Below are 27,223 nucleotides of genomic sequence, written 5' to 3' on the forward strand. Positions count from 1 at the left end.
TGTTAAAGCTCACCAAAGCCTTGAAAAAAATTTTTTTTACAGAACTCAATGAAGGATTTTGTACCATGTGTCACATGGGGTGAAACCAAATAAATAAGCTTGAGAACAGGGGACTGGAGAAGGGTTGTAGAGAGAGAAGCATGGGGGTAGAAGGGAGAATGCTTATTCCAGAGCACTGGAGTTGAATGTGGGTCCAGTTTCACCAAATCTTTACAGGACAGGTGCCTAGGGGCACATGGGTAACATAAATTTCTTATTGATGGTCAGTGAATGTGTATTTATCTTACTAAAAATCTTGCCCACAAACTATACCCAGTATTTATATTACATTTATGAAGTTACATGCTCTAAAGCTCTGTTGCTTGAGTGATGAGCATCCACAGCCATATTAGAAGAATGGTATCACAGAAAAAAAATGTCCTGTTTATGGGAAATCCCTAAATAATTTCCCCTTAACTGATTAAAGGATCATCAAAGGATTGTTGATCTTCACTAAAAGAAACTCCAGCTCTCCTGAGATCAGCAAGGGCTACTCAGGGGTAGTGGAGAGAATTCCTATATGAAAAATCTCTACTCATTCAATAATCAACAACATCGTTGTCTTCAAAATGTTTCCAGGCAGCACAGATCAGCAACTCTTCTAACAATAACTTTACTTCCAGCCCTTCCCAACATTTCCATGAAGCAGATCACAGAAGTCTACTGCTGATTAGGGATAAATTAGGCAACTTTCTTTTCAAGTATTGTCTGATCATCACTCAACGCCATCACTTAGCATGTCAAGGAACAAGAGATAACCGTCAACAACACAGTGCTGGCACACAGGTAGTGATTCCAAAACCAACCCACCCAAGAAAAAAGGGCAGAGGAAAATATAGTAAAGAAGGAGAAATGAAAATATGTTCTGTGGACTGAATCAGTTTATACCACTAATAGGTCTTAAAGCTGATTCCCTTCTTTTTTTTCATAGAAATCTTAATAACACAAAGGTTCCATATAAAGTGCTGTCCACGTAAATCCTGAAGTGAGTACAATTTGTCATGGAATAGTAACATTAACAGATGCGGAAAACCTCCTTCAGTTAGGATATAAATTTGGACACCCCTCTCCAACCAAAGATGAGTCAAGCAGGATAATTTTTCTCTTACATAAAATACAGTAGAATAACCTACATATCTCTTGGATCACAAACGGTTTCTAGAACTCATTTGTTTATTTGCTCTGTTCCAAGTCCCAGAAATAAAAATGAACTTCCCATAGGAACCACCTGCTCTTCAGTGATCTTTAATCCATCCACCCTTGTCAAAGCGTTTGAAAAGGAGAAGACGGAAGACTCACCATTTGATTGCTGTACCAGTATAGCGACGTTCCCTTCAGCACCACCCAGAACTTTTTCCATTTGTTGCTCAGGAAAGTTCCTTTTTCTTTTTTCTTATATAGCCAACCTTGGCAGTCAGCATGTCCCAGGTCTTTACAGGATATCCTCCTCCGACTCATCGTGAAAAAACCTGCAACAATTATATGAAGAGGTAGGTAACATATTACCCTGGTTTATGTGACAGAGTGAAAGGTTACTGTTAACTGTTTACCTCTTGGGAGTTGGATTTTTTACCAAGATTTATGCAAAGTAAATGCAAAAATAAAAAAAAGAGAGAGAGAGAGTAATTTATTTTTAAGCATTCATTTGGTGCTTACAAGGTACAAGATAGGACCAAAGAAACAGTGAGACTGGTATGCAAGTGTAATTCTAAGAATATTATTCAACAAGGATAAGTTGAAAAAAAATAAAATCGGGAAGCTGGCAGGCACATCATTGCACTAACACAGCTCCTTTCAAAATAATAGCAGTCATTATGCAATAGATCGAGAAGGGTTAATGCCCACCTAAACACAGCCACTTCCCGACTCAGTGCCAGCTTTTCTAAGCTTTATTGACACACCACGAGGGATTAATCCAAATGAACAGCATGCCGTCATTTCTTAAAATCGATCCAAAAATAACCAAAAATTTAATCTGCCCTCCACCTTCTGATATTAGCATGAAGACAGACAAAAATCGGATCCCAAAGAAAGCATCGGACAGAAAACCCACACTCAGGCACACAAAAAGGGGAATAAAGAAACAAAAGAGATCTAATTACCTTGAGTTTTCTTTCTCTGCTTCTGACGCAAGGGAACCTGCTGATAATGCAGAAAGGAAAGAAAAGAGGAAATTTCTGATTGTGTTGTAACATTTGTAAAGAGAGAAGGAGGGAGGGGGTGGCAGTGTTTATGAGCAGGATGGAAGCTAAAAAAAAACTCTCCAAGCAGAGCTAAAGGGGAGCTACTCGCTGAGGCACAAAATGTGCTAATTAGAATCGGTATACATTGAGCTTGAACCTGAAAGACACATACAAAGATGCGTAACTCGGTCTGTATCACTAATGTTTCCTGTTTCCACCACAGGCAGCTTTCGTGCTACCACTTCAGTTAAGGCAGGATGATGTGCTCTGAAGTTCTTAAAAATAGTGAAATATTTCCCCTTTGATTGTGTGTGTGTGTGTGTGTGTGTGAGAGAGAGAGGGACAGAGAGAGAAGAAGAAAAAAACAGATTCTGCTTCTTCTCCTGCAATTTCTAAGTAACATCAATTATTTCTATAAACTGGGAAGATAATTGTGATCTCACACTATGACAGGTTCTCATCAGATTATTAAATCCATGGCCCTGCCCCGACCTGGGGTGACACCTAAACCACAGGAAATAAATATCCCAGAAAAAGAAATTCCACAACTTCTTTTGGTGACATTGAAGTAACTATCAACCCTCCTTATCAGGAAATTCTTATCAATAGCCAGATTTAAATTACTCACGCACCTCTGAATATTTCTCACACGTTCTACAGAAGATAAATTAATTTCAATTTCTATCTTGTACTAGCTCTTCAGATATTCAAATCAGACATAAGATATCTGAAACACACATCTTTCACAATACATTTTAAACAGTGTATTTGTGTCTGATCAGACTACCAGCAAAAACAGATACCAAAATAAACTGCTTTCAAATAACCTAGTATATGCGTGTGCATAGAAACATTTTAGATGAAAGAAGTTTCACTTTTTCTGCACAATATCTAAGATTAATTTACTCAGATTTAAAAGATTTAATCTTATATGTCAACAAGAAGAGAATTTGAAAACACTGTACCTAATCACAAAGCAGGTCTAATAGTCGGCATGTAATCTTACTATAGCATTTTATGTTATTGTAGAGGTACCTGGGTAATATTCTACATACCTAACTATTGGTCTAACAGCTATTCTATGTGGTTCTATACGTGTGAAGAGAGAATATGATATAGAGGGAAATAGGATGGCATTTGTAAATCTAGAGGCCTGAAATCAACTCCTTGCTGTCATAATTAGTAGCTGTTATTACACAGGGAAAAGTTGATTTACCACTTAGAGCCCACTTCCTTGTTTGTAAAATCAAGATATTTCTAATAATTCCAATCCTACAGGTTTCATAGATATTCAACAAGATTTCATGTGAAAATGCTCCAAAAACTAAAAAATAGTATATAACTATATATAGTATAATATTATGTTATTACAGATAAAAGCAAATGCTTCATACTAATAAACAAAAATTTCAGCGTTTTTAGGATAGATAGGATTTGTATTTCCTTCTGCAATGATGATGAAGTCAATGTGCTTCAATGAATTTCCTGGGAAATCTCATACTGAATTTTTATTTTACAAATGTCAGAAAAAAAATTTATCCCTAAAGGAATCAGTCATCTTTGCAAGAAAAGGACATAACAAAGGCAATATTGCCCTAAATTTTAGGCAAGGATAGATTTATTACAGTCATGACACATGTCTAAAATTTAGGCATATGATGATGGTCCTAGTCTCAGCTCCACATTTCCAAATCCTTCCCATCCTGATCTGCATCTTGGTCTGAAATTCCCACCCTTCCCTCAAGTGGTCTCCTGGGGTCTTTTTTCTGTGCAATTATCTGAAATTGGGGAAATCAGTACCTATTCAAGCATTTTAGCTCAAATATAGATATCATTTGGAGAATTAAAAATTAGGTGAGAGCCAAGACTAAAGGCAAAAAAAAGAGAATAAGTAAATTTAGATGTGGGAACAGAGGCATTCCCAAGGGTCCTAGCCCCAGATGAACAAGGTGAATCACACTAGTTCATATAAAAAGAGCAACTGTAAAAACAACAAAAGAAAGGAAATTCACGAGAGGATAATTGTAGAACCTGTGAAGAGAGGCAACGCTTAGGCTATCTTTCTTCACTGGGAATCTCTGAATCTCCTCCATCCACCCTTTCTGAGCTCCGGTGCGCCTGGGAGCACTCTCCAACTCCAGAGAAAGCCCAAATGAAACTGTAGGTGTTGTCTCAATTTTGCCAAGACTAGTCCTTGGTGTTTGCTAGATTCTTCTGCCTAAGGCTGAGTAAGAGTCAGAGATCCAAGCAATGGACAACACCTTGTGCAGGGTGAGCACCCAATACCAAGAAAGGATTTTTTTATCCAGACCGTCTTTAAGGAGGGCAAAGGAATTTAGTCATCAAGTACACCCTCCTCTGACAATACTCTCCTAAAACAAATTATTATAAACTGTTCAAACTGTTTCCCCCAACCAGAAACAGAGTGCTTATTATAGAAATAACAAATTACAGGGAGTTTCAGTTGCACTTGATGTATATGAATTTGAAACCTAGTGAGTTTACATGAGAGAATGAAAACAATCTTGAGAACTTCAGTGAGCTTAAGGTACATTTTACTCCTCACAACAGGAAGTGGAACCCACGAACTAGTCAGTTTCAAAAAGATCTTAGATGTGGTTCTTTTCACTAGGTAAGTGAAAAAAGCTAAACAGCCAGTTGAGCAATCTATGAGATAATTTTTCAATAGAGAAATTGCAACTCATTAATAACAAGTATCCAGAGCCTAATAACATCTTTCCATTGGGATGTTGTGCATAAAAGTGAAGAATTACTCTAAATTCTGAATTTGCACTAACTTGATTCTAAACTGTGGGGGAAATTTTTCTTTTAAATATCTATTTCTTTTTTTACTGGAAAACAGCACCTTTATTTTACAAAATGCTTACAAAAGTTCATTTGGTTACTAATCACTTAAAAACACAGATAAACGTGCAAAGAAACCAGTACAAAATATACAAAGGAACCTCCTTTGATGTTGAATGATGGTGCTAAGACCCAAGTTATTAGTACAGTGACCTCTAATCTATATAGTAATTCGTAAATCTTGCAGACACAATTTATCCCCATGATATATTAAAACTCACAGTGAGATGGTTTGTCATTACATGAAAGTTGATAATGATCCCGGTCTTTAGCCAAATTATACAGTGATATGTTACTCAATGGGCCCTGATTTATAACATTAACCAGTTTTCATGGCGTGAAGCCTCACTTCATTGTCAATTTCAAGCTACCAATGCTTAACCAAGCCACAAAATTCCTAAATATTTTATAGACAAGTCAGTTCCAGCTGACAGAGCTGTTAGGAATATTTTTCCACAGATGGCTTTCCCCCCACAAAGATCTTTTCTCCTTTCTGGAAAATTAAACTCAACTTTATAAAGGAAATTTTAAAGCTTTCAATTATTAAAATTTTACCAGAGGAAATACTTGAAAAACTCACTTATTTTTTTCAGAAGACTAAGCACCTAAATATTACTTGATAATTCATATGAAAAGAGAATCTCTAGTAGTGAAAAGTGGAGATAGATAATAGACATCTTAGGAGATTTGTGTGTTTGTTGTTGATATTATATAAAAGAGTAGGACAGGGAAGCAAGGACCAGAGTCTGAGGGTAAGGACTGAAAGAGGGATGACTAGGAAGGAGAAGGAGAGATGGGAGAGGAGAGAGGGGAGAGAAGAAGTCAGTGAGTGGAGCCAGAGAAGGGTGGAGGGACCAGAAGGGAAGGAGTAGGAGGAGGAGGAAAAGGAAGAATATAGAAAGTGAGGGAGAGTGGGATGTCAGGGAAAATCCTGGAGTTTCTAGCTTAGACAATTGAATAAATGACAGCAATGCAGACAGCATAGTTTTAAATAAACACGTTCAGTAGTAAATATCAAATTTGATGTTCATCTGAGGCATCCAAGTGGAAATGCTCTGTATATATTGTACTTAAGGGTCTGGGATTTGTAGAAAATCTGGAATCAGGATATAAAATTGGGAATCATCCATCTACAGAGAGTAAAAAGCTTGATATGGGATAAGATCACCATGTGTGTAGAATGACAAAGAACTGAAGTCAGAAAAAAAAAAAAAGAACTGAAGTCAGAATCTGAAGGAGGCCCAATTTGATACACAGGAGCAACAGAGCAGACAATCAAGGAGACCGAGTGGAATAACCAATGAAAAGATAAAATTAGGAGAGGGGTTGTTGTAGAAGTGAGGGAGAGATTCAAAAGAAAGGTGAGTCCAAGCCATCAAATGCTGCCAGAGTAAAAGAGAAAGATCCACTTACAGATATAGACTGTAGCCCCAAAAAACACATGTGCAACGGAAGTCACACAGTTGTTAATTGCAGCACTGTGGTGATAGTGCCCAACTGTAGGAAGCTGAATGTGTTTGAGTATGTGAGTGGATAAATAGTGTCATTTTCTTTTTTTTTTTTTAATTTTTTTTTAATTTTTATTTATTTGTGATAGTCACAGAGAGAGAGAGAGAATGAGGCAGAGACACAGGCAGAGGGAGAAGCAGGCTCCATGCACCGGGAGCCCGACGTGGGATTCGATCCCGGGTCTCCAGAATCGCGCCCTGGGCCAAAGGCAGGCGCCAAACCGCTGCGCCACCCAGGGATCCCAATAGTGTCATTTTCATTCACTGCTGTGCTCTATTAGAACTAGAGCTATAAGGAAAAAAAATCTCAAAAATCCTATATTGAAAATCAAATGTCTATATTAATGTTATTATTTATTGTATTGTTAAATATTGCTTATAAATACTAAAATTTCATGGAATGATAAACACCATAATGTAACCTGGGGCAAGTGAGAGGGAGATAGTAAAAGGAAGGCTTCGGTAGGAAAACACAACTGTATTTATATTTTCTTACTTTAAAAATAATATCAAGGGGCACCTGGGTGGCTCAATGGGTTAAGCATCTGACTCTTCTAACTTCAGCTCAGGTCATAATCTCAGGGTCATGAGATCAGGCTCCGTGCTCAACCAGGGGTCAGCTTGGGTTTCTCTCTCTCCCTCCCCCACTGCCCCTGACCCTGCTCGCTCTCTCTCTCTTTCTCTCTCAAATAAATAAATGAATTTTTTTAAAAATTAAAAACATTATCAAAAAGTAAGAAAGAAAAGAAGAAATATGTACTCAATGACTTAGAATATGAATATATTTGATGTTTATTTAACTTTTTGGATAGTCTCAAATTGCTTTCAAGGGCCTACTTACACCTCTCACAGTGTATAAAATGTTCACTTCTCTGCAACCGAAAGTGTATTTTGGTGACTTGTTTCAGAATTTCAGAAATCTTACTACTTGTTTCTTTTTTTAACTATTCCATTAATTTCTGCTCTTTATTATCCCTGTTTCTTCAAAACTCTTTATATTTACTCTGTTATTCTTTTTCTAACTCCTGCAGATAATATTTATCTCATTTATTGTTTTTAATAATACATTTAGAACTATACATTTACATCTAAATTCTACATATGGGGATCCCTGGGTGGCTCAGCAGTTTAGCACCTGCCTTTGGCCCAGGGCCCGATCTTGGAGTCCCGGGATCGAGTCCCATGTCAGGCTCCCAGCATGGAGCCTGCTTCTCCCTCCTCCTGTGTCTCTGCCTCTCTTTCTCTCTATGTCTATCATAAATAAATAAATCTTTAAAAAATAAAAATTAAAAAATAAATAAATAAATAAATTCTACGTATGTCTCCCTGTTTTTCAATTCTAACTCATTTCTTTCCATCCAGTAAGATACTCTAGAATGTACTTATCAGTTTCCTAACATAGGAGAACTTTTCACTAATTTTTTCTCCTTGAGTTCTAACTTTGTTGCTTCTTGTCCAGAAAACATGATCTTTATGATATCAATTTCTTGAAATATAATAGCATTTATTTGTGACCCACTGCATAGTTCAAATTTTGTAAGCATTCTATGTAAACTTCAAAGTTCCTATCTCTTTTATGAGTTTTGTTGCTGGAGCTAGAACTTTGTTAGTATTTCTATTTCTTTATTTTAAGTCTTTCTGTGTGGCATTTCTATGTGTAGGGTTTTTTGTTTACTTTTGCTTTTTTTTAAAAAAGATTTTATTTATTTATTCATGAGAGAGAGAGAGGCAGAGACACAGGCAGACGGAGAAGCAGGCTCCATGTAGGGAGCCCAATGTGGGACTTGATCCCGGGACTCCAGGATCACACCCTGAGCCAAAGGCAGACACTCAACCACTGAGCCACCCAGGTGTTCCGACTTTTGCTGTTTCCTTCACATGCATCCTATAATCAGATTTTTACTTTTTAAAATATGATTGCATGTGCCTCTTGATAAGTGTTTAATCAACTAACATTTACTGTAATTTCATGTTGAGTTTTCATTTACATTTATTTTATTTTTTCCATTTCTTTCATTTCCTTACATGGTATTCCCCTGAGGCTCAATTTAGTATTTTTAAATTCATCATGAATACAACATGTAATTCAGCACATTTTTAACTCCTGCTTCAGTGTCTTCTCTCTTGGTACTATAGTCTGGATTTTTATTTTTCTGTTAAAATGTTATTATTATCATTATTACCATCAATGTACAATTAAATTTAATGACATGTTATCAATTTCTGTGACCACATTTATTTCCTTTATCAAATGTCTGTTGGACTCATTTCTCTTTATGCTAGGGTATCTCCTTTAATGGATGTTTGTAGGTAGCAAATTCTTAATCTTTGTGTAAGTAGTAATGTCTTTATTTTGTCTTCAAAACTGAGTGATAGTTTAGCTGAGTATAAAATTATTCTCATCTGGCACTTTGAAGATTCTGATCATCTATCTTCTACCATTTATTGTATTAATTAAATTGCTATCAGTCTGTCATTCTTTATATGTAATCTATCTTTTCACTCTTTTAAGATATACTATTATCCTTGATATTGTGTAGTTTTATTATTGTGTATCTAGCTATGGAGTTATTTTTATTTATACTTCTCATTCCCAGAATGAACTTTTAATTAGAGAATTGTTATCCTTTCTTAAGCATGAAAAGTTAGCAGAGATAGTCAAATAATGCTTTTCTAATTTTTCTTTATTCTCTTATTTTGCAACTACTATCAAATACATATTTGTTCCTTTTTCTTAATATTGAATCTATTTCTCTCTTGGTGCCATATATGTCCTGTAAAAGTTTTTCAGTTTACCAATATTCTTTTTGGAAGTATCCAAAGCTGAGTTCATGCCATTTGCTGAACTTTCTATTTCAAAAAATATATTTTCTCCTCTAATACTTCTGGATATTTTCAAAACCCACTTATTTTTCACATTTTTAAATTTGTGCCTGATAATCCTTTAAAAAAATTTAGAGGATATTTTGAGTTTTGTACTTAAATTTTTCTGTCAGTCTTTTAAAAATTAATTTTCATTGTATATTCTTTCTTGGCATTTTAAAAATCTGTTTTGGAATTTAAGTTTGAAGAATATGAGTGGAGAAGTCTTATGCATTCATCTTTTCTCTCTCCCCCACCACCCTTCTCTCCACTGTGTCCATGGTTTCCTCTTTCAGTTTGGAGACTGCCTCTATGGGATGCAAAAACAGACCTACAATCATGTCCTAAGGTGACCATAAAGAACCATGCATAACCAGTCACTGATCTTGCTGGTGACTAGGTTCATCTCCTGATTTTGAAACTGTGTCCCACCTCCTCCCTCCCTAACCTGAAGGGGGCTAATTGCATAACCCCAGGCAGTGGTTCAACAACTGTTTTCATCTTTAGCCCCTTTCACAAGTAGGAAAGCCCCCATTTACCCATCATCAAGAAATGAATATAGCTCTCCTCATATTTAGTGAAGCATTTTTTTTTTTACCCCCTTAACCTGAGCCAGGAAGCAAACTACATCCTGTATCCAGACTAGCTGCCCATTAGGCCCAGAGCTTCAGACTTGCTTGCTGCTTTTCATTTCTGGTCCACAGAGATGATTACTGTATTGGTGAACCTATCTGTGGTTTTTGGTTTTCCATGTTGTTGTTTTTTTGTTTGTTTGTTTGTTTTGTTTTTGTCTAGCATTGCTCTATGTTTGCAGCAGAGTGGAATATTAAAGTGCAAACTCAGGATCATTACTGGATGGAAGCCAGTCATTCATTAATAAGAATCTATCTTGAAATCATAGTTCCAATGACAAGCAACTCTCTTTCTATAGTAGCCTCTATATACCAGCAAGACATCTATTCATTTCCTTCTCTGGACCTTAAACTTTATTGTATTATGCAGAAATGGCAAGTATTTTGATTAATCCATACTTTTGAATATTTTATTCCTTGTCCCATTTTTCATCTGGTTTAACCTTACTCATCCTCTCTGATCCAAGTCAAATGCCACTTCCAACATGAAGCCTCCTCTGACTTTAGAAGGCAGTTAGTTTCTATAAGAATCTTATATTCATGCAGTAATGTATACTTGTAGTCGTTATAATAATTGATTCATCTTATCTCCCCAAAATCTTGATGATAGGTACTATTCTTATCTTCCTCTCCACAAAGGAGAAACTTCATCTTGGTGTAGTTAAGTAACATTTCCTTAGATCACACTTAACAAGTAGCAGAGCCAAGATTGGGCCCCAGGCCAGTCAGCTACTAAGGCTATTTTTGAACTCTATATTACATTGCTTATCCTGTCTTCTATATTGACAACATTTTGCTGATGCTCTGAAGTAGACAGTATAATTTAACTGTTTATACATCGGTGTGGTACACATGTGGTGGTAACCCTACCCACCCAGTGGTCCAAACTAGAACCTGTGAGTAATCTCAGACAGGCCCTTTCCCTTAGTTCACACATTTACTCAGTCACTACCCCTGCTCATGTTGCTTCTTAAAGTTTTCAAATCTTTTATCAGCTCTGTAGCTGAATGACTACAACCCTCTTTAGATTCAATGACTGACCAAGACTTCCAGGTAGAATTAATGTTCTAGAACATGTCCTGACTTCAAAAGCTAGCACCTAGCCCAATGTGTGTCACATGGGGAGCACTTAATAAATATTTATCAAAAGATTAACTGTGTCTTATATAAATTTTTATTTCATATGATGCCTTACTAGTAGTCCTGGCACAAGTGGAGATTTAACAAATATCCAGAAAGCCATCTACTGCCTGATTACTCAGAGCTGAGAAATGCCTCTACTAAATAACAACAGCAGTGTTAAGCAACCTGAGATTGCTCCAATACCTTTCTCACCCTCAGAGAAGTACATGCATAGAGAAAAGCTTCTGGTATTGATTGACACTCAATTTGAACTCACCTGGAGTGTTGACCCTTGCTATTTTCTTTTATTGACCAAATCTCTACTTTTATTTAGAATACCATTTCCTCAAAAACTCTCACAGCTCTCTCCAGCATCCTGTTTTAACCATATCGTCCACATACTGAGAAACTAAAATCAAAGACACAAGAATGCATGGGGTGAAGGAGGAGGTCTAGCAGCAGGGATAGAAATTTTCCAGTGGTAGCTCACAAGACCCTACCCAATGATCCTCTCCCCAAGCAGCTGTCAGGCACTGCTCTGCTGAAGTCCTACTTGGAATAGCAAATATGTTGAACAGCTGTCCAGGTTTGATCTGCGCCTCAGGCTTGTGCACCACAGCACTGGCAAAGCCATCTTAACATAGCGTGATGTGCATGTGGCCTAAAAAAACAAGCTGCCAAAAGGTGAGCTCCCTTGTTGATCAAAAAATGTGAAAAACAAATTCCTCACTTCACTCCTGAATTATCCCCACATCCCTGAGACACACACCATAGGCATGGAGTTGGAGGGAGGAGCAGGCAGCTTTCCCATGGGGGCCAGAATCATGTCCAGGCAGTTCACTGCACACGGTACACAACAACCAGACAATACATGATCTGTAAGGACTAAATACTGAGCCTTCCTGTGAAGTATACACAACACAGACCAGTTTGCTGTCAGACCAGCCATCCCACAGATGGCAGTCCAGGAAACAGCAGATAACCCAGCCACAGCTCCAGAAATGAATGTCGCTTCCTACTCAATAAGCTTGTCCTCATTGAGCCTGGAAGCTGAGCCCAGTTACCATGATTTATAGGCAGAGGTTTTTGTTTCCAGAAAATGTTTTCCCTTAACATTTTATTTAATAATAAGTTATATTAATATATCTATTATTAATATTTATTACATTGATTTTATTTAAAATAATTCTCAAGAAATCACTATCATAAAGTTTTCATCAAAGCTGACCACTGGGGGATCCCTGGGTGGTGCAGCGGTTTGGCGCCTGCCTTTGGCCCAGGGCGCGATCCTGGAGACCCGGGATCGAATCCCACGTCGGGCTCCCGGTGCATGGAGCCTGCTTCTCCCTCTGCCTGTGTCTCTGCGCCCCTCTCTCTCTCTCTCTCTCTCTGTGGCTATCATAAATAAATAAAAATTTAAAAAATTAAAAAAAAAAAAAAGCTGACCACTGCTTTCTCATGAGAGCCATCCCTGAAAGTAAGAATTCTCAGAAGCTTTAGGTAAAAGAATTACACATGACAGTGTGTCCCATTTCTTCTGAGCCTCTCGTCTTTAAGGCCATTCTCCATTCTTAGCAAAAATGTGGTTACTACAATCTGAGAATAGAGAACTTTCTTAATTAAGCCTTTAAGATTCGGAAATGTGGTTGTTATTTGTTTATGCTTTTATTCATCTATTTCTTTAGTTTAGTGAGAAACTAATCGTAGAAGAAAACTAGTGATACTGACTTAGCATATAATACTTTGTTATCACCATAGCATGATGTGTGGAAAAGCTTCTAAATATCAAGGACTACACAAGTAGATTCTTAGAAATGTTTAGGGATTACACCATAGCTAATCATTACGTCGAAGATTTCCCAGCAAGCTATGACCTGGATCTTAAAGATGATTATGCTAATTCTTTCTTTCAGGCTACAGTTGGTAAATTATGACTTTTGTTTATTTAACCACCAGTTTTTGTACAATTACTTGGTGCCAATTCAGTGGCAAGCAAGCTCTCACACAGCTTCCAGTCAAACACAGAAAAGAGGAAGTTGAACAAGGATAATGAGGTCCACATGGAAGTGCTATTACCTACAACTGGGGAATCAGGGCAGGTACCCTACAAATTGATAAAAACAAAAGCCTGAAAGATGAAGACCTGAGCATGAGAGGATCTAATACAGAAATGCAGGTGTGAGCCTAAAGGCACCAACCACATAGTGTTAGGGCATAACTACATTTGGAGTAGTGAAGTCACATCGTGTGGGGCCTAATAAGTTATGTTTGAAACTATAAGGTTTATCCAAAAGCCAATAGGAAGCCACCGAACAGATGTCAGCAGGCGAGTGGCACAATCAGATCTGCATTTAAGAAAGTTCACTCTGGCTGTCTCATGGCAAGTGGACTGGAGGGGCAGATGCAGAGGCAAGAAGCCCAGTGGGCAGACAGAAGGGCATGTCTGTGAAGGCGAAATATTAAGAAGGTACAACCAATAGAACTTGGTGAGTTAATACGTTCAGTCCTATGTGAAGCTTTGGCTCTGAAAAGTCTGCTGTTTCCTTCAGAGAGAAAAGACTACTATCAGATAACAAACAACTCAGCTTAACAGGAAAAAATGCTCTTCTACCACACGCATAATAAAATTTCAAATGCTTAAAATCTAGTTTCTTGAACAGTTTTACTGGAACCATTTATCATACCAACCTCAATAACTATCAGGTCAGGATCAACAAAAGTACCTTAAAAGTATTGCTTTCCCCCTTCAGATGTAAGCTCCTCGTCATATTACCAAGCTGAGTGCTCAGCACATAAAGTTCAATAAATGTTAGGTTAGTGGAAATGAAGTGTAATTCGGGATGTGATTAGGTCAAATGTGTCAAGCATTCTGAAACTACCTAGCATAAAAATAGGTCTCCTGTGCTACATTTTATTTAGAGAACAAATGACAGCAGAAAATTGAACTAATTTTCTGAATGGAAATATAAAGTAGGGTAACCGCTGAAAAGCAGCTGGAAGAAATGCTTAAGAGAAATATTTAGCTATACCACCTAGACACTGATGACTAGGAGATAAAAATAACAGGTAAATAGGCATACAAGGAGAGTAGAGCTGATTGAGTCTTGGTGTGGAGGCTGTCTCGGGAAATGAGAAAGATCCATAAACAGCCAGAGTTCCCACCAATAAGGACAGAATCTACCTGCACCCAGGTCCAAGGGGAAACAGGTTACATATTACAGCAGTACTGGCTCTTGATTAGGAATTACATGGGTGGTATGTTGGCCCTTTGGTTATCACATCTGCAGTCTGTTCTAATAGCCAGAATTTTGTTTGCCTTAAGATGTGGATATTTCAACTTTTTTTAAATCATACTTCCATCTCCAGGTCCCACCTAGTACAAGGGCTGATACGTGATAGAGTCAAGGAGAGGAATCAGTGAACATTAAATGAATGTTTGAATGAATGAATGCACGCATGAGTGAGTGAGTGGATGAATGAATGAATGAGTTCATTAAAGTACTTAGGTGCTCTCTTATTATCATAGTTTCCATTTCTTCTTAAACATGTATGATGAACTCCTTCCAGTTGGAACACCACATTCTTTCAGTAGAATAGGGAAACATTGTAAAAATTAACCCCTCCATTACTCTTCTCAAGGATCCAACCATTCCAGCTCTCCTTTTCCATTTCTTTGCTCCATATAACACAAGCACATGTCCTTATAATCATATGCATTTTTTTAAAAAAAATTTTTATAAACATTGGGCACTATAGTCTTCCTATTTTACAAATCTGTATACCCACCTTCTTTTGCCCTTGACCACAGGAACCTCCTTTAACACCCTGTGCATATGCCTTCATATCTATTCCCAGCCAAGGCTCCAATTACAGCTGCACTTATGTTCTTAGTTCTTCCTCTTCTTTATCTTCATCGTGATTATTCACATTTCTATGATCAAACAACACCTACCCATTTGCATCCAAGGGATCACATTGTCCTTTTCTGCAATTTTTAGATGGCAAATTTCCCAGGGTACATAACTGACTATAATTTGTGTTTTCATTTTTAGTTTCCTGCAGTCCTGTCTCCCAAAGTTTCTACCATTTTCATTATTAACAAGTTTTTCCTCCTCATTTAGAATTAACATCAGACTCAAAGTGCTCTCATTGTTTTCTCTATTTCTGGGATATGAAATTGTTAACAAACCAGAGAATTAATCAGCTGCTCTGCTTTTTAGTAAGGTGTCCCTTCCAGGAGCTATCTAGTTCAATTTCTCCATCAATGTTCCTTCAACCTGCCTTGACATCCATTTCCCAATTTGCATCAGAAAACCACTGGCCATGTCCTCTATTTTCAGGAAGTCTCTACTTCCCCACTTTTGATTCTGCTTTTGGCTCTACTCCAGAAACTATCCTATGCACCCAACATGAGGTCATTAGATTTGCCAAAAGACGCACACCATACAATCCCACACTACCTCACATCCCCTTCTATTAGAAATATGCTATTTATATCAACTTTTTATTTTTTCCTGCATCATAAGTATACTTGGCTCAATTGACTTTCCTAAATAGGCAAATTTATAGCTGTAAAATTATTTTTAAAAAGTCTACAATGGGGATCCCTGGGTGGCGCAGCAGTTTGGCGCCTGCCTTTGGCCCAGGGCGCGATCCTGGAGACCCAGGATCGAATCCCATGTCGGGCTCCCGGTGCATGGAGCCTGCTTCTCCCTCTGCCTGTGTCTCTGCCTCTCTCTCTCTCTCTCTCTCTCTCTCTGTGACTATCATAAATAAATAAAAATTAAAAAAAAAAGTCTACAATGTCAGCATAATTATTGGCAGAATGTTTCCCAATAGAGGTTGCACGAGAGGTTGTGCTAATACCATAGTTGACCTAAAACACAGAGATACTTAAGTACCATCGTTACTTATATACCATCTGTTAAAATCATGGTTATGTTTTTTACCTTTAAAAGCAAATAGCAAAATAAATAAATAAATAAAAAATATAAATAAATAAATAAAAATTTTAAAAAATAAAGCAAATAGCTAGTAGTCTTAAATGTTTTGTGATCATAAGAAACCCCAAAACCTTACAAAAGGATCATTTAATTCCATGGTGGCTAAGGAAACAGAGGACAATAAATAGCTAGCCCAACTTAAGATCAACTTGTTTATTTTTTACTCATTCATCAAACTGATAATTAATATTTAAGTGCACAGTGTCTCGAACGGTACTTACAAGAGCATTGCCATCAGTAGCCATGTATGATGTCAAATTAGTAGAAACAAAAGCTAGAAGAGAAAAAAAAAAGGTTCTAAGTTAAATGTGGGATTAAAGTATTCATAAAGCATACATCTCTTTTGATTGATGAATTTCACAATAAAAGCAATTAATTAAAAGGGCTTTTAACACAGAACTCAATTAGCCAATATTTAAAACTAAGTTCATAAAATAACCAAGAATTTCATCTGCACATTGGTCAGTATTCTTTCAAGGCTACAGCAAGACATGCTCATTATTTACATACTTAATATTGTGCTAAATATAAACAAACTATTTTCTTCTTCATAATGAACAACACAGTATTCTGGAAATATTTGATCTATTGCTATTATTCTGATTGTATTAACTAAGCAATTTCAAAAATGTAACTAATCCCAGTGCCCCAGAAGTCCCATCTTTAGTGTGAAGATGAGCCCCTTTGATGTATTCTACTTTGTAGTGCATTACAAGTGGAAAGACAGGATGTTCTGTGGTTTCAAGAAAAGCAGACAAAAACAAAAAGAAAAAAATTCATATTTTCAAAATTCGACAAGCAAAAAACTTGTTAAACATTCACCAGCCACTGAAATTCTTCCCAAAGCAGAGAGACTTTCAGTCTCTGCCAGTGACACCAGAAATACAGAACCATGCTCTGTGTGACTTTATTCCTTATACCAATGGTTCCCAAATCTCAAAGAATGGATCCTCCTTTTTAATGTCAAAAACTTCGTATCTATATTATATAGATATGAATATAATATTTATTTGTAAAATGCCAAAGAGAAAAGCCACAGTAAAAAATGATAAATTTAACTGCTTATTTTTATTTATTTAGGAGAAAAGACTGAAGCCTAAGTAAAAATCAAATCACAAGCTGGTGAAAATATCTGCAATATATACTTAATACATAAGAATTAATTTAAAAAATGGGCAAAAGACATGAATAGATGTTTTTCCAAAGAAGACATACAGATGGCATGAAGAGTTGCTCAACATCACAGATCATCAGGAAAATGCAAATCAAAGATCAATAAGATTTCACCTCACACCTGTCAGAATGTCTAAAATCAACAACACAAAAAACAACAGGTGTTGGCAAGGATGGGGAGAAAGGGGAACCCTCTTGTACTGTTGCTGCAAATTGGTGCAGCCAGTGGGGAAAACAGTATGGAATTTCCTGAAAAAGCTAAAAATAGAACTACCCTACAATCCAGCAATCACACTTCTATGTATTTACCCAAAGAACACAAAAAATACTAATTTGAAGGGATACATGCACCCTGATGTTTATAGCAGCACTTTATCTGTGAAACAGCCCGGGTGTCCATTGACTGATGAATGGGTAAGGAAGATGTGGCACGTATATATACAACAGACTATTACTCAGTCCCCCAAAAGAATAACATCTTGTCATTTGCAACAACATGGATGGAACTAGAGTGTATTACATTAAGTGAAATGTCAGTCAGAGAAAGACAAATACCATATGATTTTACTCATATGTGGAATTCAAGAAACAAAGCAAACAAGCAAAGGAGGAAAAACAGACAAGGAGACAAACCAAGACTCTTAACTATAGAAAACAAACTGGTGGTCACTAGAGGGGAAGTGAGTGTGGAGAAGGGTGACATAGGTGATGGGGATTAAGAAGTTCACTTCATGATGAGCACTGAGTCATATATGGAAGTGTTAAATCACTATATCATACACATCAAACTAATATAACACTGTATGTTAACTACCTGGAATTAAAATAAAAACTTATTTAAAACATAAGATAAAGAGTTCTTATATACTAGTAAGTAAATAATAAACTAATAAGAAAACAAGTGAGGAAAAATTCAAAAAAATAAAAATACAAATGACTAATGTTTCACCTCATTAGCATAAAATAAGTGTGAAATAAAACAACATGATTCCATTCTTTAATCTTCAAGATTAGCACACACACAGGAATCAAGTAATAGAAGCCACATTTGCTGGAGATGCGCTGAAAAGAATTTGCTGTGTTGGAATGTCAAATTATTACAGCCCAGCTGGAGGGCAATTCTTCAAGATAATGATGATAACAATCAGTGACCACCAACATTTGCTGAGGCTTTACTATCTGCTATCAACTATGCTACACTACCGTACTAAATGTGCAAAGAGCTTTATAACATATCTTTTTTTTCTTTTTTTTTTTTTAAAGATTTTACTTATTTATTCACGATAGACATAGAGAGAGAGAGAGAGGCAGAGATACAGGCAGAGGGAGAAGCAGGCTCCATGCTAGGAGCCTGACGCGGGACTCGATCCCAGGACTCCAGGATCGCGCCCTGGGCCAAACGCAGGCGCCAAACCTCTGAGCCACCCAGGGATCCCCATATCCTTAACGAAAAAGTAGGTAAAAACATGTGCAGGGTGATCTCGTTCATTTTTTATCATAAAAACATAGGTTTATATACATGCATATTATACATCAGTGCATTGGGGGGAATGTCTGAAGGTATTTACAGCAAAATGTATACAATAATCACCTATGAGAATTGGAATAAACAATAATATATTGCTTGTTCCTTTATGTATTTATTTCCTATAAGTATTTTTAAAATAAAAATGTTCTGATAAAATGCTAGAAGTATTTTATGGACTCTATAGCAATGTATTCTTAATATCTATTGATTGAGCAAATACATAATAAGCAAAAGCTTGTTTGAATTCAGCAGCACTTTTAGGTAAAGAAGCTTGTAAACTTGTAAAAGTTAAGGTCAAAGCTCTGATTTGGTATGAACTGGGTTTAAATCTCAGGTTAGCAATTTACTATGTAATCTTGGGCAAGTAATTGATATTGTGGGACCTCAGGACTCTATCTGTGAAAGAGGCATAGTAATAGGATTTCCTTCTTAGGGTCAGACAAAAGTGAAGTTAGAAAATATATTTTTTTATTAAAAAAAAGAAATTATATATTTTTTAAGATTTTATTTATTTATATAAGAGAGAGTGAGTGAGAGAGAGAGAGCACGAGCCAGGTGAGGGGCACGGGGAGAAGCAGACTCCCCATGGAGCAGAGGACCCAGTGCCAGGGTCCATCACAGAACTCTAGGATCATGACCTGAGCTGAAGGCACACACTTAACAGACTGAGCCACCCAAGCCCCCCAGAAAATATCTTTATAATACTCACAGCAATACCTAACATGTAATAAATGTTTGATAAATTATTTTATTGTCATAAAACATATTTATTCCTTAAGCACAAACGTATTAAAGGTCAGCTATATATACCCTTTAAAGATAATATAAAGCATTGTTTATATAACTTTTCCTGACTCAGAGGGCTAAGCAGCCCCTCTCCTAGAACAATAGAACAGCTGAATCTATTGTATTCCTTAAGCCACTGCTAAATTCTCTGCCAATTGATGATTTTCATGTATCGTGCCATATGATTGTTGGAACTACCTACAAATAATCTACTGTTATTACTCCCATGTTTTAGATGAGATAGTTTAGGCAACATAGAGGAGGAAGTTAGTAACTGGGTATTTCCAAATTCAAATCCAGACTCTACATCCTGCTCTCTCTCTCTCTCTCTCTTTTAAGATTTTATTTATTTATTCATGAGAGACACAAAGAGAGGTAGAGACATAGGCAGAGAGAGAAGCAGGCTCCATGTAGATAGCCCAATGTGGAACTTGATCCCGGGACTCCAGGATCATGCCCTTGGCCAAAGGCCGATGCCCAACCACTGAGCCACCCAGGAATCCCCACAGCCTGCTCTCTTAACCGTGCAGTACCACCCTCACTCCCTCAAAGCCTCCCACAGGATGTTGTTCATAATTAACTCCTCAATGGCCATGGTATTTCATGAACCATGATGCTGTGGTCAGGTCTCCCTGGTTGGATGATAAGAATACCAATGGTAGAGACCAAGACCCAGTCTCCTTCATGCCCCAGGGCCTATCCCAGTAAAGCACTCAGCTTAGGCGAGAGTTGTCAAAATGATTTTTTAATTAATAGATCTATTAATTAGTGGGAATTATTATTTTAGTGGAAATCTAATCCCTTTGCTCAGCCAGCTTTCTTTCTTTTTTTTTTTTCAGCCAGCTTTCTAATGTAAAATAAGAAGAGCTGATAGAGGATGATGGAAGACAAAAAGAAAAAATTCATCTCTAATTCTTCCAGTAAGCATTGGGGTTTGTTCACAATACACTGCTCCAGTCACTAATATTAAGATTTCCTTTGATCATGTGGAATATTTCCCTTGTGCACATCGTATCCCTTACCCTCCTAACAATCCCTTAGGTGTGTTCACTCTGTCTACACCCATTGCAACCACTGTAGTGAAAGGCACCTCTCTCTTGAACCATTGCAGAAACATCCCAACTGGGGTCCTGGCTTGCTTTCCTGCCCAGAGTGATGTTTTTTCAATGCACATTTGACTATTCCTCTCTTTCTTTAAATATCTACAATGGCCATTGAGATAAAGGCTAGTATCATGAAAATCTACAAGGAAGCTTCTGCCTGGCCACTGCGTCCTTTCCAGCCCCATCTTGGATCATTTCCATGTCTCTTTCTTTCTTGATTCATTGGCTTTCTTTTTAATTTTTTAAATATGTTTCATCAATCTTAGAGCTTTGTGCCTGTGCTTCAACAGCCCCCACTTAAGATGGTTTATAGCTACCATCTTATTCAGCCCTTAGACCAAATGTCATTTAGTCAAGAAAGTTTTCCTGAGTTCTTATGAGACATCAACTTCCTTTTGCATGCTCTCATAGCATGTTCATTGTCTTTTATTCATAGAAGTTCTCATAACTGTACTGAGTTATTATTGTTACAATTAGTTCTTTCATATCTGACTCCCCACTATAGTATAACTTACCTGAAGGCAGGCACTGTGTCTTGTTCACTTGTTTACTACTGTTTCCCCAATCTTTGTACACAGGATGATTCAATAGACATTTGTAGAGTAACCAAATTAAAAATACAAACTAGTAGGGCAGCCCCTGTGGCGCAGCGGTTTAGCGCCGCCTGCAGCCCAGGGCGTGATCTGGAGACCCTGGATCTAGTCCCACGTCAGGCTCTCTGCATGGAGCCTGCTTGTGTCTCTGCCTCTCTCTCCCTGAATCTCTTTCTTTATTTATGAATGAATAAATAAAATCTAAAAAAAAAAAAAAAAAAAAAAAAAAAAAAAAAAAAAACTAGTAAAAACACTAAACTATAGAGGAGTTTCCATAAACAAATCCTATGAATTCCAAAGTGTTTTGCTTAGGGGAATGGTGCTGTCAGGAATATCCCTCTAGAATTCACCTTCCCAATCTGCAGGATATGGAGACTGTTGATGTCAGATTTCTCTGAATCAAAGAAAAATGGGTAGAAACACAATCAGTGGTACAGCTGGGGAAGAATAAAGCAGAGGGTGGGGCATACCTAGGCACAGAGCCATTGTAGAGGCTATGTGTCAGTGTTTACTTAATAATTTTAGAGTTTCAGTACATTATTTCTTGAAGTAGTAAACATACATGAAATCAAAAGTTTCACCAAGAAGCTTCAAAGATAATTTGAGGCAGAATCATCAAAACAATTTAAACTCAAATGTTGCTTCTCCTCTTCCATAAAAAGCACAGACCCATAATCCAAAAGAATTAGGAAATGAAATGGTGGTCATGGATACTAATATAAATATGTTTGCTTATTGTTTAGACAAGGAGAACCAGCTCAGCTAACCATGGTACAGCATACTTGTTATCTATATATTGACAAGCTAAATATGTAGCACCAAGATTTTGATAAAAATATTTATAAAGCACACAATAAAAGCAGTTCATAAAAAAAATGATGCTGACAAAGGTGTTTTGAAAGTAATAATTTTGCCTTGTTCCCAACACTTCCTGAGTGTATCAGTTTAAGCAAGCTGCTCATAAGTAAAAAGAGTTCAAGGAAGAAGGAATAGTTATTTGATATCTCTTGATAAAGGATTTTTTTTATGGAGGATTTTTGTATAATACCCAGGAATTAAAAGTGTATAAGAACCTAATGATAAGGCAACAAATACCTTTCATGAGTCAAGAAGTTTCTAATTCTTTGCTTTCAACAAGATTTTTAAAAATTTATTTTAATTGTTATTTATTAAAAGTAGTTGCTGTGATAGATCACATGAGGTATTTGACATATAGTTGGAAGGGGTTCAAGAGTGCTTCATTCCCAACTATTTATTTATGTGTAAAACAGGTCTAAGGTCACATACATAAAAACCAAGAAAAGGATCAAAATTGGTGCTGAACTCTCTCTCATTCTAGCAATAAATAATATTCACCTATAAGCAATTCTATAATTAGGGGGAAAGCCTCATATATTTTATTAAATGATGCATTCTCAATAAAAATATGTACCTCTTGTATTAATCATTATTTTGTCAAAATATCATATTCATGTTATTTGTTAAATTATGTACTAATAATTATAGTGATAACCCACTCCAAATGAAATCTTATATGGCTTAAAGAATTTGTCATGCACAAAAATTAAATCAATTTCAGTTTAAATATGTATTTTTTGCTGAAATGTATAAAACCATCAATGAAAGATTTTAAAACATATATATAATTGCATAAAAATCCATGGAATAGTAGAATAAAAATATGAGTTCCCGGAGGGTGGAATGGGGTGGAGAAGAAAACAGCAATGTAAAATTAAAACTCCAAAGATGACTTTTTAAAAAATATATATGTGAGACATATCAGATCTCTGCTATTTATATCACACAGGTTATAGTTCTTTTAATATATATCAAAAGAAATATACATATTTTTAAATATAACCTTTTATAACAAGATTTATCATGTGCCAGAAATGACATCTTTTGCAACTATTGAAACATATAATAAAAACTAGGTGACAATGTAAGGTGTCAAGGAGTATATAGGGCTTCCAAATTACTTTCTGGGTACACAACCAAAATAACATGTTTCAAAACTACAACACACATAAGCATTAGGGTCAAACATTTCACCTTGCCACTCATTAAATGTGGAAACTTCTTAGAATCACTTAGTTTGCCTAAATAGACACCTCATATGTTAAACAGAAATAATAACAATAAGCTCAGAGATTTTGTGAGAATTAAATGAAATATCACATGAGAAACTTGCAGGACCCTATGCATACTCACCAAGTGGTAGCAATTATCTTGAATGGGAGTAATTACCTGGAAATGGCTTTGTTATAGAAAACAATTCTTCCTGATGGAATTAGCACACAACTAAAGGATGTGAGCAAGTATGATAACAGGTTTCATCAAATAAAATAGCTTTTACTCTTCAAGGTTGATTAAACTCCCTATCCTACTCTCCTAGAGACATTTTGGGTGCCTTGTTTCAGAGTTTAAGGGTTTCGGGGAATAGTTTTCTCAGTCCCATTTGAGACTATTAACTTCTTTAAAAAACAACTCCTTAACACAACACCATATGAGACTCAGCCAAAACAATGAGGTCATAAATACTTTAAGTTTGTGAAATGAAATAAAATGTATTCCTGATAAGCTCTGTAACTAAAAAGTGGAAAACACATTTCATTACCAAATGAATAATAAAGCTAATTTCAAGGAAGAAAAATTCCTTAATATATACTGATTGTTATGGATTGACTATGTGTGTTCTCCACTCCCCCTCCCAAAATTCGTAGGTTTTGATTTAATCCCCATGTAATGTGTTTGGAGGTGAGGCCTTTGGATGCTGATTAGGTCATGACAGTGGAGTTCTCATAAATGGGATTAAGGCCATTAAAGAGGCCAGAGAGCTAGCTCCCTCTCTTTCTACCACACCAAGAGACAAGAAGAATTGGCAATCTGCAAGTCAGAAGAGAGCTCTTACCAGAACCCGACCGTGATGGCACCATGATCTTGAACTCCCAGCCTCCAGAACAATGACAAATCAATTTGTGTTGTGGACAAGGCACCCAGTTATGGTATTTTGGCATAGAAGCCCAAGCTGATGAAGAATCATTTTTCTTCACTAGATGCTGGTGAAGAATCATTCTATTTTGTTTCAGGCACAAACAAAATATAAGTTTATTCTAGCAATATATTTCAAGAACTGTTTAGCAAATTAGTTAAGTTAGAAATAGGGATTCTGGTCTTATATCATTTTAAAACTGAAGAATAAACCAAGAATATCAACATGCAACCAACGCTCTATTGATAAAGAAGGCAGTTACTAGTATAATTGGTACTTTTTGTTAAAGAACGAAGAAAGAAATTCCTAAAGGCAGTTATTGGTTCAGCTGATCCAAAAGTAACTTGCCTCCCCTCTAGACCTTATAATCTTTGGAATAATACAGCAAAATAAGCACCATGGCCAGTTTTAAAGGTTTTTGAAAAGGAAATGATTCAGATGAGTACCGGGTGTTGTATGGAAGTGCTGAATCACTATACTATACACCTGAGACTAATATTACATTGTATGTTAACTACCTGAAATTTAAATAAAAACTTATTTTAGGGATCCCTGGGTGGCGCAGCAGTTTGGCGCCTGCCTTTGGCCCAGGGCGCCATCCTGGAGACCCGGGATCGAATCCCACATCGGGCTCCTGGTGCATGGAGCCTGCTTCTCCCTCTGCCTATGTCTCTGCCTCTCCCTCTCTCTCTCTCTCTCACTGTGTGCTTACCATAAATAAAATAAAAATTTAAAAAAACTTTTTTTTTAAAAAAAGACAATTTATTGTGCTTAAAAGATAGCTCAGGTAGAATAAACTATGGCCTAGGTTTGTTCTTTTTTCACAGAGCAAGACAATGCTGAACTAAAATTTTAAAAACCAACATATTAATTCATAATGTGCTCATCCTTTAAAATTACAAGCCTGGTATATGACAAAACATTCTCAGAGCAGCAAAGAAACTTATAGAAAGTCCATGAACATGGGCAAACAATGTGCATTATTCTTAATCCAAGAACTAGAGCTAAAGAGGAAATAGAAAATGCTGGTCACTCTAGAGGCAGAAGTCTCAGACACAGAAAGTATGTAATATGTGTGGCAATAAACTGTACACTTAACCAGCAATGAGAGCCGTAAGCAAGCATCTTCTGTTAAATGGTAGTCTGTGATAGCAGCACCATAGGAATCAAGAAAGGAAATCCATCTTTGTTCTTATATAAAAGCAAAGGACATGGAAAAAATCCATTAGTTTTGCAAGTTAGCAGGAGATCTCTTGTTAAGATAGAGCAGGAGAGAAGGAAACAAAATATAAGAGCCCCCTATGAGTACAAACACAGTGATGTATGGCATGGGGATGGTCTGGAGTTATTACTTGATCCAAGAAGTTGAAATTCATGAAAGGAAAAATGCCTTTATCCAAATTATTTCAAACATTTTTTCTTTTCTTTTCTCTTCTTTTTTTTTCTTTTTAAGATTTATCTATTCTAGGGTGGGGGAGCAGAAGGAGAGGAAGAAAGGAACTCAAGCAGACTCCACGCTCAGTGTGGAGCCCAACCTGGGGCTCAATCTCATGACCCTGAGATCACAACTAAGCTGAAACCAAGTCCCATGCTTAACGGACACCATGCAGGCATCTGCATTTTTCTGTTAAATTTAAGCTCTATTATCATCTGGATTCTGATCTATTTCCTGCATGCTTTAGAAAATCTTATTCTTTCTTTCCTTCCATTTATTTTCTCCTTTTTACTGTTAACTTTTCCACTCATTTTGCTACATTTCTGCTCTCTCTCCACTTTGAGAATGAACTGACAGATGGTTTTCAGAGCCACAGCTTTTTTTAAAACAGAAACTATGATGATTAAAATTACTTTATTTTCAACACCACTAAAATACTGTGATACATCATCTGAAGAGATTGGCAGACCTCTCCCTCACTTGTCCTTCTTGCATTCCCACAGAAGCTGTCAGTCCTGACAATCAAGACTTAGACAGAAAAATCTACAAATCTAAGCAAGGAAAGCTCCTCTTTCAGCCAATCATGTCAATCTCTGCTCCCAACAGACCATTTTACCATAGTAACAAGGAGGTGGCAAACCGCAAGACATCTTGAACAATCTGCCTCTTTTACCTCCTGGAAGAACCTGCACCAAATACAAGTGGCTGTTGACCATGCCCCTTCAGGAGGCATGAAACTCCTTTGTGTCCCTGGCCCTTCTGTGAGCTTCTAGAACCCAAAACTTCAAAGATTATGGTCTGCACCCCAACATGCCTTTAGGGCCCAAGTGAGTGGGCAGGGCTCTACCAATCTCCCAATGGGGCCTTGGCATGTCACCCTGTGTCCATTGCTCCCAAATGAGACACTTTCCCTTCCCTAGCTCATAGAACTGACTAGATGCTAGAAGAGACTCATCTCTGTGGGGCTGATTCTGTTCTCATGATTGTCTTAAATTCCATAATGTCAGCCTTGTAAGTGATTGCTCTCACAGGCCTTCCAGAATTAGGCTAGTATGCTAACTTTGACTATTCAAATTTTTTATATAGGCAAGGGTCCTGCAAAACATATTTGTACACACACACACACACACACACACACCGTAGCAATCTAATACAATGCAGGTTAAATCTACATGATTACCTGCCTCTTCTTCTAGGCCATTGACAGATCCCAAGAACTTCTAGGAGCCAGGAATTCTAAAAACACAGTCATTCTAGTTGTGTGTTTAGGCCCAATCTAAGGTATCTGTGATTAAAACCCAAGGAACCTCCTCAGAGGTTTGTACCAGCACCAAGATGCTACATCAAGTAGGGAAAGGGCCATGAGGCCTAAGATGAAGCCAAAGAAAACATTGGGAGC

The 27,223-nt window shown here is 36.9% G+C and overlaps 1 protein-coding gene and 1 long non-coding RNA gene across 24 annotated transcripts in view; one reads left to right on the forward strand and one right to left on the reverse strand.

The window, feature by feature from the left end:
- Positions 1-27,223, reverse strand: part of IPCEF1 (interaction protein for cytohesin exchange factors 1) — a 176,170-nt gene that overhangs the window by 73,885 nt on the left and 75,062 nt on the right. For 7 of the 23 annotated variants that reach the window (XM_038526376.1, XM_038526382.1, XM_038526379.1 and 4 more), the window contains 3 exons: positions 16,436-16,488; positions 2,142-2,181; positions 1,339-1,508 (listed from right to left, as the gene is read on the reverse strand). In XM_038526376.1, the coding sequence (XP_038382304.1) occupies positions 1,339-1,508; positions 2,142-2,181; positions 16,436-16,488 (263 nt within the window). Of the gene's footprint in view, positions 1-1,338; positions 1,509-1,589; positions 1,770-1,884; positions 2,103-2,141; positions 2,367-16,435; positions 16,489-24,308; positions 24,473-27,223 lie in introns of those variants that run through there. The other 16 variants (XM_038526377.1, XM_038526388.1, XM_038526385.1 and 13 more) reach the window with 8 other exon arrangements.
- LOC119875962 lies at positions 1,173-25,857 on the forward strand. Its single transcript, XR_005353691.1, has 3 exons — positions 1,173-1,529; positions 20,541-20,621; positions 25,843-25,857. It is a non-coding gene; the product is annotated as an uncharacterized LOC119875962 (long non-coding RNA).

Source organism: Canis lupus, chromosome 1 (genome assembly GCF_011100685.1).
Source record: "Canis lupus familiaris isolate Mischka breed German Shepherd chromosome 1, alternate assembly UU_Cfam_GSD_1.0, whole genome shotgun sequence".
In the NCBI taxonomy this organism is placed as follows: domain Eukaryota; kingdom Metazoa; phylum Chordata; class Mammalia; order Carnivora; family Canidae; genus Canis; species Canis lupus.